The sequence below is a fragment of the Lipophrys pholis genome (assembly GCF_963383615.2).
Source record: "Lipophrys pholis genome assembly, chromosome: 16".
In the NCBI taxonomy this organism is placed as follows: Eukaryota; Metazoa; Chordata; class Actinopteri; order Blenniiformes; family Blenniidae; genus Lipophrys; species Lipophrys pholis.
Genome location: NC_137634.1, coordinates 9,242,902 through 9,258,036, shown reverse-complemented (window position 1 = coordinate 9,258,036; position 15,135 = coordinate 9,242,902). Strand labels below are relative to the sequence as shown.

The window sequence follows — 15,135 nt, the reverse complement described above, 5'->3', positions numbered from 1 at the left end:
AGCATTCAATAACATTACATTAAGATGTCTTTATTTGCCATATAGATACTATAGATACCACGAGCAAAGCATACCAGTCAACACTTCTCTATAAATAAAAAAATGCAGTACACAGATTAATGTCCCCAGCGAACCTCTCTTGTGTAAAAATAGTTTGCTTTCACTTAAGTTTTTTAATCCAACAAAATGCCAGCAGCCTTACAGTCACACCAGACCTGCTGCAACGAGAGAGTCCAACGAGGACGAACGAAACAGAAAATAATGAAAGTATTAAAGTGTGAGGGAGGAAGGGGGAGAAAAAAAAGGGACAAAAAGTCTATAAATAGGATATATACAGTAATCCATGTGGGTCCGTGTGTGTGTGTGTGTGTGTGTGTGTGTGTGTGTGTGTGTGTGTGTGTGTGTGTGTGTGTGTGTGTGTGTGTGTGTGTGCATGCGCGTGCGCTGTGTGAGCGAGTTAGCAGCAGCCTCATTTTCTCACATGCAAATGAAGGCGTCGGCGCAAAGATAACGAGGCCCATATTTCCACCTCCTCAGTGGGGCCATTATTTATTGATGTTCTGCATCTTTCCCCCCTCCCTCCCACTCGCATGCTTTCTTCCTCCTCTCCCTGTTGCTAGGGTCTTCTCACTGCCATCCTGTTACGATTTCTGTGCACTTCCAGAAATTATTAAAGCACGTTGTGTTTACAGTCATCAAGGAGGACACTGTGAAATCTGCAGTGTTGTGGGGATGCAGACTGCTGTGGCAAACTGGCTGCACAAGTCAGTTTAACCGATTTCTTTTTTTTTTTAAACAGATTTGTAGGAAGTTGCTAAATATAGCTCTCCCAGACTGTTGTATCCAATCACAAATGTTTTTCTCTTAATTTACAACATAACAGACTTCCTGATATTTTTTTTTTATCTGAATTTAAAATTTACACATTTTGCAGACATTTAAAATGCATTTTGTCATAAAAAAATAATGGTAAATCAAGGAACATGACACAACGTGTATGTTGGGCCTTGTCCAGTTACACTTTAATGAGCAAGAAACTAGAATGGGCTCGTTACTTTCAACTTTAGCTCATGAAAATGAATGTGACCCACCTTCTGAGTTATGAGAAAAAATATGGGAAACAACTGTGATTATAACAAGATCGATTCCTCGGACAATACGTTTTGTCGCTTATGGATTTCAACTGCTGTTAAGAACAAAATATTTTGATATGATACAGTAATGAAGCGTGAGATCAAAATTGTTGATAGTGTGACTTTCACTTTAGATTCTTCAGAGCTGTCATGTCAGTTTTACTTGGATTTTTAATTACAATTATTTGATGTGTTTTGTCTGTCCAGCTGATCATGTATGTAGATTTAATTTCTGTAAAGAGGAGCTATAGCCTTATTTCCTCTTATGATATTAAAGAATTTACCCGAAGGAGTTATATGCTGACTCATTGGATGATTGGGAGATCTCCAACATCCCGGCTCTCCTACCGGTTTTTAGAAGGACACATTTCCACACCAGCTATTTATTCATTAATTTATTTGATAATGATTATTCTATAACACAAACCTGCGAAGCTTGAACAAGCAGAACATGCAGCACTGACAGCTCTGAGTAAAAACACTGAGGTTCCTGAGGGACTTCCTCGTATGGACCCCATATCTAATCAGTTTGGAAAGGGCTAATGAGCTATCGAACTCAGACCCCTGTTTTCCTTCTGGCAGATCACTACGATCTGATCCCTGGAGTCTTCATCTTACTCAACACTGCTGATGGTCAAAGGCAGAGGTTCCGGGCCTTCAAGGGCTTTTCCCACTTAAATGAAGGTTTGTTCTCATCACAATGATGAAAGTGCAGCAGAGAGAGAAAATGTGCCAAAGCAACAGAGGGTCAGAAGGTTTTACTCCTCCACAAACTGAACAACAGTGGAAACTGCTGGAGAGGTGCCAACAGCACAACTTCCTCATTCATTAAGGCAATGTGATGTGAAGGGATACAGAGTGCATCTAATGCTTCAAAAGTATATTTCAAACTGAAAAAAGACCCGGGGCTTTAACAACGTCTTGATTAAAACACCATGTAGCACCAACGGTGTGTTTGCATCTGTTACCTGATACCTGTTGCCTGTTAACTGTTACCTGTTAACTGTTACCCGTTAACTGTTACCCGTTAACTGTTACCTGTGAGGGATTTGCCAGGGGGAATGGAGGCATCCACTCCAGTCACAGGACTGTAAGATCCCCAAAAAACTTATAAGAAATGAAAGGCATGTGAAGAATGCGGGATCAACGTTATCTTATAGACTCTCAGTTTGTTTTGACTGTTCCTGCGTTCTACTGAAACGATGCCATTCTCCATAGTTTTCCACGACGCCCACAGATATGACCACACACACAGCAAATGAACGTCAAACGTCATTATAAAAGTTCTCCTTCATTCCTCTGAACTTATTTTACCTTGCTGCAAAATAAAGACAATGTACAGAGCTTGACTCTTAAAGCACTTTCTGCATTTGTGCCTTATTCTTCTGCTCAAGTTGCAGAGCGGAATTTGAAAGAAGGTGAGAAGACAGAGGGGAGGAGGAGTGGATCAAAGACTTGTGACTGTCACGGAAAGAAGACGAAAGAGGGGAAAAAACGTGGCGTATTGTGGAGACATTCTCTGCAGTGCAGGAATGTGTCTCACACACACACACACACACACACACACACACACACACACACACACACACACACACACACACACACACACACACACACACACACACACACACACACACACACACACACACACACACACACACACACACACACACGCACACACACACACACACACACACACACACAGAGGCACCTAGAACAGGACAGCAAATACTCCCCTCCTGACACAAATAAATACAGAAGTAAGTAGAGTATGCGTTAAAATTAGCAGCATGGAGTCAGTGAGTGGCAGTGGTCCAGTCTTGCAGTAGTGGGACGTGTTGAAGCAGGAGATGGGCAAAAATGACTTGATATTGATGACAAGGAAGGAACGAGAAGAAAGAAAGAAAGAAAAAGACCGTAAGAACGATGGAAGGTAAACTGACGAGATAACAGTCCATGTCTGTTCTCCACTCCTTTCAAACCTTTATGCAAAGGAGGCCTGTTACATCTGTATTCAAAGCGAGAGCCCACTCCACCCTCCTGTTTGCTTTCTCTCTCTTTCTCTCTCTCTCTCTCTCTCTCTCTCTCTCTCTACTATGTACATTAAAAGCCCAAGTAGAAGCAGGTGTCAGCCAATTAAATATATACACTTTCCTGGCTTTTATTCTGCTGCACACTTACTTAACATCTATGAATGGCATCCTCTTAACTCCTTTCAATTCACATTCAAAGCAGGTTTTATTGGCACAACCGATGTGTAACAAATAATTGTGCAACGGGAGCCCACCCCTCTGCATCTCCTCCATAAAAGAGACTTTGTTAACGGGACCAAAGTGTTGAGACGGAGCATGAGTCAATCTGCCAGTTAAGACTAATACCGCATGAGCAATATCCGAATCTCGGCTTTCAATTCTCTCTCTTTTCCGCTCACTCCTTTGTCACTTGTTCATTTTCTGCAAGGGGGTCGAGTTGCAGGACGCTGAAGAAGCTGCAGCTCTGTCATGTTTTCATTAAAAAGCCACGCTCCACTGTCTAATCCTAACTGCTGTCCTCTTTCCTAACCAATTCTGACTGCTTACCTCATCTTTCAATCATGTTCTCTCCTGCCCTGCCCCTCGTCACTGTATCATGTTGTCGCCCGACTCAGGGCGAGCAAAGGGCATGTAGGAAAGTTGAGGGCACAGAAGTGATGAGGGGCTGTGGAGAACCGGGGAAGAGGAATAAGGACGGAGAGTCCAGTTTCCACTGCGATGGGACCACGTCTCTTCTGCTCCACTGGCTGCTCTGTCCCAATTTGCCCTGTGTGACTTTAAACAGTAAACACTGGGGGAGGGGACGACGCGGAGGGGGGGGGCTCTATCGAGAGGCTGAATGGACCGCCGGGAACAGACATAAAACCGATCATATGCAAAAGACGTCGTTTGTATAGATATAACTCAACGCAACGCTGCGGAGGCGCCATGTTCCCCCCCATAAAGCCATCCTAACCAGACAGGCCGACGATGCTGCATAAAGCTAAATGGACCATCTCAGATGGAGGCAGCGCTGAGGAGATTAAGCATCAGTAGAAGAATCAGAGGAAACGAAGGATGGAGGGGAAAGAGGGTGGGCGGATGGGAGAGAAATGGGGAGAGATGTAGAAATAGGACTCCATTATTCATGACGTGTGTTTCATGTGCTTGGTGACATCTGGGACAGCAGTGATAATGAGAGTCCCGGGAGAGAGAAACCACATGCACACACATCCCAGTACCATACAGAGACGTGCCACCATGGTCCAAACAACTGCCCTTAACTGGATGTCCCAATACCTGTGATTGAACTGTTAATAGTCCGTGCACTAAAGCCTAAACAGTAAAGCAACTCAGTCCTCTATAGAGACAAAAAATGTCTCTCGGTGTGAGTAAAGTGCCGCCAGGAAAATACCTCCACCTTGTTTTGATTTAGCCGGGGATAAGAGGCTGAGTTGGATATAAGGTGTGTGTCTCCCACCATATGCATGTGTGTGTGCATGTATATGTGATGCAGTGTACTCTAGTTTAGTCCATGGCCTGGGGCAGTGAGCTGCATTAGCAGCACTGACTGAGCTGCCTGGTCCCTCCCCATTAGAGTGCTGGTGGCAGAGGAGTGTCACTGCCCAGCATGGGGACAGAGAGAGAGAGAGAGAGAGAGAGAGAGAGAGAGAGAGAGAGAGAGAGAGAGAGAGAGAAAGCGAGAGACAGAGACTCATTTATCACATTAATCACAAAGGACAAATTAAAACCCATACCAGCATGTCAAACCGCATTAAATACACTCTGAAACCTGAAAGATGCAGAAACCGCTGATCAAAAGTGTCATAAACGTCCTGCTTTTGCACAATCTTCATTTGGTGACAATCACTGATTGAAAAGAGGTATTCTTACTATTGTAAGTGCTGCATTTCTATAATGTGACGTCAGCCGGAGTAAATATAGTAATAACATCTAATTATTATTTTTACCGGGGTTGCCAGAGTAAGTCGTTGCAACATGCACCATCACGAGATTTTACATTGTGAGAACTGAGATCCAAACCCAGTTCCATCAGCACACAACACTTGAATAGATCTTAGAATTAAATAAAGTATTCTGAAATTAGAAAAACCCCACAATACCATATAACGTGAAAGCAAAAAAGTAACGTTGTAGCTTGGTGAGCGGGTTTATTTATTGTATTTATGCAATAACTGACCAACAGACACTGACTAACACATTAAAAAGTCCAAAAACCAAAAGTAATCTGGTGAAACCAAAATGTGAACTTTATTATATCTACTTTAATACAATGGAAACACAAACTTTAAAAGTTAAATGTGACATTTTCAATGGGTCGTTTCTCTACTTGGAGCAGAAAACCTGAACGATTTCTCTCAAATGAGACTTTCACGACCTTCATAGCAACTTAAAATAATACAGAAACCAATTAAGACTTTTTTAATACTTAATTTCACCACACAACGACTCTTATGTTGTTCCCTTCACCATGTAAACAGTCGCATTCAGATTAACGTGTTATTATAGCTCCACAACTCTTGGCTGTAATACTTGATAACTGAGATTAAATTAATAACTGAAGTATAAATGAGCTTCTTACTTTGTCTTACAGAGCGTCTCTCTTTGAGCTAAGACAAAAATACCAAAATAATGTGTGCATGTCAATATTTGACTCCCAGTTATCTGATTTTAATGACAATTAGTAATGTACGTGACATTTTAAAAAGTGATAAGCAGCTCAATTTATTTTTTAAGAATTAACTCGTAGATGCATTCAAATACAAATTTTTAGTAACATGATAAACACGATTATGACAGAAACTTGATGATATTGTGACCTATAAACAAAAAGGTATTACACTACATGATCCCCACATGTTATTTTGGAGTGAATCTGTCTTTGAAGGGTTTAACTGTGAATGGAAACAGAGAGACCAAACATCTCATGCTGTTAAAACATTGACTTATCGACATGCTTACAGGCAATATGGTCCTATGCACACACTAAACCACAAACAACGGCGGAGGGACATCACGCCGCCCGTCCTCAGCCTTTTCTATCACATTAACCGCACAGCCGCTCACTCCTCCGTTCAACCTTCCAACCCACTCCGGTCAATAGTGACCTGCAATGTTGTTCTGGCCTTTATGTAGGTTTGGACAGCTAATAGTGCGGCGGATCAATAGGTCTGATTGAGAGGTCATGTAGGAACATGGCATTTGGATAGCCACCAGGGATTCCATTTGATCCTCCATCATGTCTCCTCATAGTCTCTGAATGAGCAGCTGCATTCACAGACGCTTCAGAAAAAAAAAAAAATCTCTCCATCACGGTTACTAAAGTGTGACCTTTATCGCTCTGTATCAGATTAAATCACAAAAGAGCTGTCTATTTCAGACTTAATTAACAATATCGGATGTTTGTAGCTGCTTCCGGCGTGTAGTGCAGCTTTTGTTATGTAAAGATCAAATCAGTATTTCACACTTTGTTAGAATCCTGTTAACAATGACAGATATCTCAGGAACTATATGGTGGACAAATGATTTAAACCAACTTGTTGAGGAATTTTAAAAGGAGATATAAGAGATATAGACATACATGAAGATAGAGAAGGAATATAAAAAAAAACAAAATTTGTGACTCCTGCAAGCGATTGACTAAGCAAGCATTTCCTTAAGTACAATTTCTTAGTAGATCCTGCTGTAATCTCCTTGCACTAATCCCTCTTTCGCTAGCCTAAACAAAAGAGTTGAAGAAAGCAGAAAAGGGGTAAAACCTCTTTACTTAAATCCTATTTCTTAACCCAATCCAGGCCACATAAACCCTCCAACTCTTTTACTCTAAGCCTTGACACAAGCCTTCCTGCTTTCACTTTCCTTTAATGACCCTGGATGTGGTTAGAAATGCAGATTAACAGCTATCATTTGCAGAGCCGGTGACGAGATGTAAATGAATACATACATTTTGTGTAGCAGGCAGGCGTTCACCACTAGATCAGCCGAATATTATATAACCTGTAGCCTCTAAGATGTCAGAAACACTCACTTTACAACTGGATGGAAAAAGAAAGCTGTGCTGCAATTTCTAATATGTTTACTTTTGTCTGACCAGAGAAGTTAATTAGTATGTCGACACCTCGCCAGGAACATTTTGATTACATTTATTTGGCAAATTCCGATCTGCCAAAGGTTGCTGGTAGCGCTGTTGTTTAAGTAAACGTTCATGATTTTGAGCTTTTCGATTTGAAGGTAGAAAACGGACTCCTCCGCTCTCTTGCCGCTGTGCTCTCATGCAGCCTGGCTCGAAGGGTGAGATAGTGGCCACATTTCTGTCAGAGTGATGTGCTCGCAGGGGCTTTTCCCATCCTTCCCTGTTACACTGAGTGACACTGATACACTGATACACTGTAAACATGCCCGTACTGCACATATGTGTGTGAGCCTGTGTGCGTTTGACAGAGACACAAAGAGGGAAGGGAGGGGGGAAAAAAAAGCAGCAGGGAGAAACATCGGCGGCGATAAGAGTGTGTGTTTCTGTGTTAAGTGCACGTGAGCAGGCGTGCGTAGTAGTGTGTAAATAGTCAATAATAGCCGACACTTGTCAGCCCTCTGCTCTGCACACACAAAGCCTGTGGTTGGGCCATTGTTGAACTCCGCCTCTCCAGGCCACCCCCACCCTTACACACACGCTGCCCCCCACCACTGGGCCTCTCAAGCAGAGATAATTGTCTATTGTGCCCCTTGCACGTGCACTTGCACGTGCACACGCACACGCACACGCACACACACACACACACACACACACACACACACACACACACACACACACACACACACACACACACACACACACACACACACACACACACACTTGTTTGTGCTAATTAACACACCCACCCACGTGCCTACTCAACCTAACTGAGTAAAAGATGGCTGCCAGCACCCCATCTGTTCCTGCCCCGCTCCCAGTCGCCCTCAGCACACCGGGGTAAATATGAAAAGGGGCAAAATTATCCAGGGAAAGTGAAAGAAGGAAAGAGCTGAACAACCTCCAAAGCAAGTCATGCTGACCAGGTGGATTTAAAAAAACAACACATTTCTCTACCTTTCCATGCTGTGGAGTTTTCTTCGGAAGACAATTTTGGAAGAAGTTGCTTGTTATGTGTTTCCATGTGTCTCTACATAATAGGAGCAACTTCATCTGCATGATTTAGTGCCCCCCCCCCCCCCCCCGTTCACCCCCACCCAATATCCTGCTGCGTCCCACATGGGACAGAGGCAGACGAGGGAGAGGTGAGAGCGAGATGATGTGAGACCCATGGGTGGAGAGGGAGGAGGTGTGGTGGGGGGGCGCCAGTCGATGGGGTTGTGTTTAAAGAGCCCTGGGGATGCCACGTGCTCCCCTCCCCGTCCTTCTCTGTCCCACGACGTCCTGATGCGCCCGGGCAGCCAGAGCACAACAACAGACCAGCCGTGCCACACAGCGCGGCCGACCACCACTTTAATGTATCCCGAGTTAATGTTTAATGAGCACTCCATATTCAGGCTGGTTCGGGCAAAATCTGAAAATGGCTTTATTGTGTTCGTCTTGAAGGGCGTGCGCATACGTGTTCGAGGATTTGCACAGTTGTACTTACTAGAAGCAAGTGTGCATGTCAGACCTGGTGTTTACAAGAGTGTGCAGCGTCCCAGACAAGTGTATCTATTAATGTATTCCTGCTCTGAGTGCACAAGCACAGATTTACAAACAGACATTGTGTCCTAACACACTGCTGCTCTCCATGAGGTCCCGCTGCCTTTGTCACCTCTTGCCTGCACCTGTGTGGAGCCTTATGACACTAACTTTTTAATTACACAGTGGAAAAGCTTGGAGTGTGTACACGTGGGAATAGAGGGCCACCGTAAATACAAGTGGATGTGCACCATCGATTGTGAATAGTTCTGTTACAAACAAACCTAAAGGGAAGTGATTCTCACTAATATCCACTTCAGCAGAAACGTATAACAAGTATGATGTTTGTGATTTTATATACATTTATAGTAAGTAACTATAATGATTATTGATAAAGCAAAAACTGCCAATCCATTCACCATTAAAGTAAAAAGTATTGCTTTTGTGTTGCTGCGCCGACTGAACCTCCTGACATCCTGCCGGGGCCCGAGGGAGCGCTGGATTGATCGGTAATGTAGCCTGTAACTGACCTCACCACCTGGTGGCTCCCATTAGGATCCAGGTCTGCATTAACGTCTGATAACTCAGCATTTATGCTTTAATAGAGTCAAGTGTGCGCTAAAATACTCACAGCTTCTTCTGAAAAGATTGATTGATGCCTTTTCTGACTGTTTTCTGGAAATCAACAGAAATGCAGAGAGATTTGCCATCATGCTACAAGATGAAGTTTAATTGAAGAAGTGGAAAATAAAAAAAAACAGATTCAATAAAATCTGAGGTTTTAGGCCTTAACGTTCTGCTTTTCGGCTCGGAGGGTTAAAGCCGCGTGTTTGAAACTACTGTGCAAATACATAAACAAGACCAAACTGTGTGGCAGGTGGAATAGATGGAGCATGGTTGGGCATCTTCTGCAGACCACCATGTGGCTGCAGCCATCTGCTGGTCCAGTCTCTATTCATCAGAGCCACTCATTAGCTTTCTGCTGGTTCGACTGACGGCCTCGATCTGCAAACTGAATCCTCTCTGCTTCCCCACTGTTGTTTTTATTCCTGTCCACAAACCCTCCATCTCTCTGTCTCTGCTCCAGCTCTGCTTCTTCAGATCACAGCTCAGACTGGTGAGCCTCCATTGTCTCGCGAGGGTCTCTCTCTGTCTCTCGCTGTCTCTCTCTCTCTCTCTCTCTCTCGCACACACACACACACGCACACACACACACACACACACACACACACACACACACACACACACACACACACACACACACACACACACACACACACACACACACACACACACACAGAAGGTGTGCCCACAAATATACAAAGCTTAACTAGAGAGATGGTACAGGACAGGGAAGAGAGAGGGAAATAGGTCAGTCTGCCTGCACCCCTCCCCTCCTAAACCCCCACACTGTCCTGGCTGGACGGGAAAGTGGGACAGGCAAGGGGGCACACACGCGTGCACAATCACACACACACACACACACACACACACACACACACACACACACACACACACACACACACACACACACACACACACACACACACACACACACACACACACAGAAAACTCCAGATGGGGAACATGTGTGTTTGACAAAATGGAACCTGTTGGGGTTCAAAGGGCAAAGCTGTGTTGTGTTATGTCATCAACTCAACCTTCAGGCCAGTATGTGACCACGCTACTGATGAGTCTCTGCACATAATCAACCGTCCGTGCACGGGTACAAAAAGAAAGAAATGCTGATTCAGATTTGCAAAATCAAAAACGTCTTTGTATTCAATTGAAGGGAAATCAGAGAAGAAACACAAAGGGAATATTTAGATTTAATCACTGGTCACCAGTGGAACCAAAGGAAAAGTCAATCAAACTATTGAAAAATAAATAAATCAAGGTGTACATGAAATCGCTGTCGTAGGTAACTAAAGGACAGTTGGGGTCAGCTTTGGACAGAGGCACGTCCATTGCATTGCTGGAAAACAGCTTCTTTTTTTTCTCCCCTTTTGAGCTGCTGCCAAGTGACGAGCGAGTCAAAGCCAACATTTTAACAAAAGATTGTTTGAAAGATTTCATTCAAAGAGTTCAATGATGGTCAAATGCTTGGACTTGCTTTTTGCAGGGGATTTCAGCAGACAGTGTCCCTCTTCATCTATACAATGCCAACAGAAAACCTTCTGGGCACAGTATGTGCTGCCGTTACTACAATACTATATTTCTATCCTGTGATATTTACAAAGGAAAAGATAAACACACTATTAAAACTAAATGATTTATAAACTTGCTGCTGCAGCTCTTGAGTTGGAAACATACATTTATGTTCTTCAAAACTTAGAGTCAAAAAGTTGAAATTCCAGAAGTAAATGTGACGATATTCTACTTTGACAAACTGTACACTTTCAAGATAAATCAAGTATTTCCACCGCCGAGGGGATTAAATGTATCTCCCCTATACAATGATTGAAGCTCCTTCATCATCAGATCGGACAAAATACTTGAATGAATATATTCAAGAAAAATGAGGCAGCAATGTCGCCTCTCAGACATCAAGAGAAAAACTCAAAGAAAATAACTCTCAAGTCACATTCACACCACAAACAGTTTGTCCCAGGGAAATTTCACACACAATCAATCCGTTCTAACATTTCTATCAACATGAAATAAAATTTGTTAAATTAAACAAGTTGGGTGAATTTTTCTTTGATTAAAAAAACTTTTTAAAGTTGCTTTTTCACTTTGTTGGGTTGCACCATAACAATATTTTTCCAGAACATCAAATTCAAGAGAGTGAGTCAATGCAGCTGAAATGTTCTTAATTTTTTAAATTTTTTTATTTACATAAAATGAATCATTCAATAATGAGTGTAATTATTGTGACGTAGAGGTGGGCGCCATATTTCTTAAACCCTTACATCTTAGGGATGGATAATTTTTATGATGGATAATTTATATGATGGGTATTTTATAGGATAGGCAACAACAAAAAAAAGAGACATGTAATATTTATCTTGATTGGTTAATTGGTTTACAACGGAGACGTTCAAATTTTGATAAAGTAAAACATTGTCCAACTAAAGCTCTGAATGTGACTGTTTATCACAGTTTAACCAACAGGCAAAAAGATAATTCTCTGTTCGATTCTCCTTCAATATTTTGCACAGGAAAATGAAGAAAAGCAGGGAGTGAAGGCGTTCGTATAAAGAGCATGGGGGGGGGGAAACATTGTGCACTTTTACACGGTGGACTCACTCGCTCTAAATCAAGTCTCCTCAGCCGAGCTCGAGGGGTTGTGATGAGAAAGACAGGCAATCACGCAGTCACCTGCATGCAGAGAGCTTTCAGTCACAAAATCAATTTTAATTTTCACATCTTCATCAGATCTATCCAGACGGTCCCTCACCGGTCAAGTAAAGGCCGAGTCGAACGGGAGTTTAACTAGGTTTACTGGAGTGTTTGAACTATTTATAAAGCCACATGTATAAATGGATGAATTGATCTTTACTGCATGTGTCCACGTTTGCAAATAATTTGTGCATCCATGTGAGAGCGAATTCACAACATTCAGATCAGGATCTTCTTCTCCAGGCCGTCCTGATTGGCTGTAGCCATGATGAGGTCACAGTTTCTATTAGCAGGTCAAGGTTGAACACAACCGTGTGTGTGTGTGTGTGTGTGTGTGTTTGTGTGTGTGTCTGTGCTTGTGTGTGTGTGTGTCACAGGGAAACTAATGCTGAGTTCAGTGAGCAGCTCATCATGTTCAGCATCTGATCCTCACACTCACTGCTCATCAGCTGACCTATATACCCCTAATTACACACGGAAGCCTCATCACAGTGCACACAGAACGGTCCCATACATAGAAACTGTAAACAAACACGCTTGCACATCCACATCTGATTCTACGTTCAGGAATTACAGAAACTTACACCGTCACTGTGACATAGAGTGACTGAGCCAAACAGAGGAAAGGTCAAATTAGACACTAACAACAAATCAGAGTGAAAAAAATAATAATAATCAGTCAAAAACAACAAACAACTAAAGTTTTATATCATGTTTTTTGCATTTTCATGTGTTGGGCTGTGTCAAAATAGAAGCCTATTTGCTCAGTGTTAGCAGTGAAAGCTGAAACTTTCTTGAATGGTGTCATATAAATCAGAATTTTGCCATTTTCAATCACAAAGGATCGAAGTATAAATAATAGAAAATACAATAAAGCACACTAAACATGTCTCAAAAATAAGTACGTGTGCGTGTGTGTGTGTGTGTGTGTGTGTGTGTGTGTGTGTGTGTGTGTGTGTGTGTGTGTGTGTGACACAGTGTCTGTGTTTTGCATACATATAATATAAAACGCCATCTGCCAGGACCTGAGGCCATTCTTGCCCTACTACCCTCCTTGCTTCTCATCCTTTGGTTTGTTGTTCTTTTCTATCTCGGACCCCTCCCACCAGGTTGTTATTGTGAGGGTTTTAATTGGAGAAAATAATTGCACAAACATTAAATCAAATATCAACATATATTTAAGTGCGTAACCAAGAAGCATGAGAATGAGACACAAAGACTAAACTCTTCATTTCTCTCTCTCTCTCTCTCTCTCTCTTTCTCTCTCTCTCTTGCACACTCTCTCTCACACAAATGAGGTTAATGAAGATGTATGTGGGGGCACAGTCCGATTGACATCCTGTGTCTCTAATTGTGTCCGCGATCTTCAAGGACACAGGAGCAAGACATTCAGGAAGTGGACAGAAATAGATCTGATCGGTAGAGATTATGGAACGGTGAAAGAATCTGTCTTTTGTTTTCTTTGGTGTTCAGTACAATAAGGGGTTGAAATTGATATTAGCTGAGGAGAATCGAGCGTGGCGACAAAAGCAGTGACAGCAGAGAGGTAAACATGTAATCATCGTTAGAAAGGAGCACTAATAATGAGGAGCCAGAGAGAAGAGATAGTTGGTGATAGCGAAGATGGGAGAGGGAGGAGCAGGAGGAGGAGGAGGAGGAGGAGGAGTGGGACCGGATCAGTGATCCAGAACAGTGAGCAGACAGAAGACACGAGTTAAGAGTTCGGTCAAACATAGAGTGCAGCGGTGCATCGACCGCTCTCACACACAAACAGATTCACACACAGGGGAAGATGGAGACACAGCATAATCCAAAAATACCAAATCAATCAAACTGGACACCAGGAGATGTCCCAGATCCATTCATGGGATTTCCTACCTGGGACGATGGAAACGGTGTCTCTCTCCCAGGACACGACACTGACATACTCCTGCACTGCAGTGGGAATGAGGCACTTGAACACAGCTACGTTGCCCCGCATTGAGCGCTGGTCCGCCACCCGAACGGTGTAGGGCTCCCTGAAAACTGCACAGACACATAAACAATGTTTAGTGTTACTTGATAGGCTTTTTAGACGAATCATTATACATTTTCAGTGATTCTTACAACCTAACGTTGGGCCAAGAAATGAAATATTAATAGAAAACCCTGTGCAATGATTTACAATTTTCAAACATCCAAAGATTTAATCACAATTGATAAAATGTCATATGTTGAGAGCAATACTCTGGTAAAACTCAAAATGTTAACTTATTCTTATTCCTTATATATAGACAAGAATGTTTTCAGCAAATTAGGTTGTGTCAACAGGTCAGAACATGAATGGATGTCTCGGGAATAAAGATGGAGTGAAATTCATCAATCTGTAAAAACGTATGTCTAAAAATGTCAGTTAATTTAGGAAGTGTCCACCGTCTGCAGAGCATAGTCTCATCAATTGTTTCCATATCGTAATGCACTTCTATAGGGAATCAACCAAGTTGAAGGGCGATATTGTTTCATGGAAATCACTTCAAGTGAACACAGTTCACTGTGGAATTTATGATATAAATACATGTTAAAGTGAAGGAGTAATAAAAAGAATGTGAACACAATCTTTTGAAGCTGCAATTCTGTCTGTTTAAAATGGTCCAAAAGCAACATCTGTGGTCCAATTAGTTTACATTGTGAAGTTATTTTAGAAGCCATGGTGTTCTGCAAGACAAGGAGACGAAGGACTTTTTACAGTGCACAGTTATTAGATCAGCATTAATGGTGGTAGTGGGTCACGTTAGCGAAAAATTGTTAAATTAATTCATACTTGACAATGCAAAATCATCAGAAGAGTTCAGGCGGTGAACTTGTCAGCCTGCAATCCAAACATTTCACCATCAGAATTCAATTCAATTCAATTCAACTTTATTTATGTAACACCAGTCATTTCTAGGTGCTTTTAACAGAGAAACCCAACAATCAAATTGACATGAGCAAGCAG

General features: G+C 42.3%; 1 protein-coding gene across 1 annotated transcript in view; it reads right to left on the bottom strand.

The window, feature by feature from the left end:
- Window positions 1-15,135, bottom strand: part of LOC308121593 (cell adhesion molecule DSCAML1-like) — a gene marked incomplete at its 5' end in the record, with an annotated part of 53,291 nt that overhangs the window by 25,774 nt on the left and 12,382 nt on the right. Inside the window, one exon of the mRNA XM_080482906.1 lies at window positions 14,040-14,186. Coding sequence (XP_080339032.1) covers window positions 14,040-14,186 — 147 coding nt within the window. The remainder of the gene's footprint in view (window positions 1-14,039; window positions 14,187-15,135) is intronic.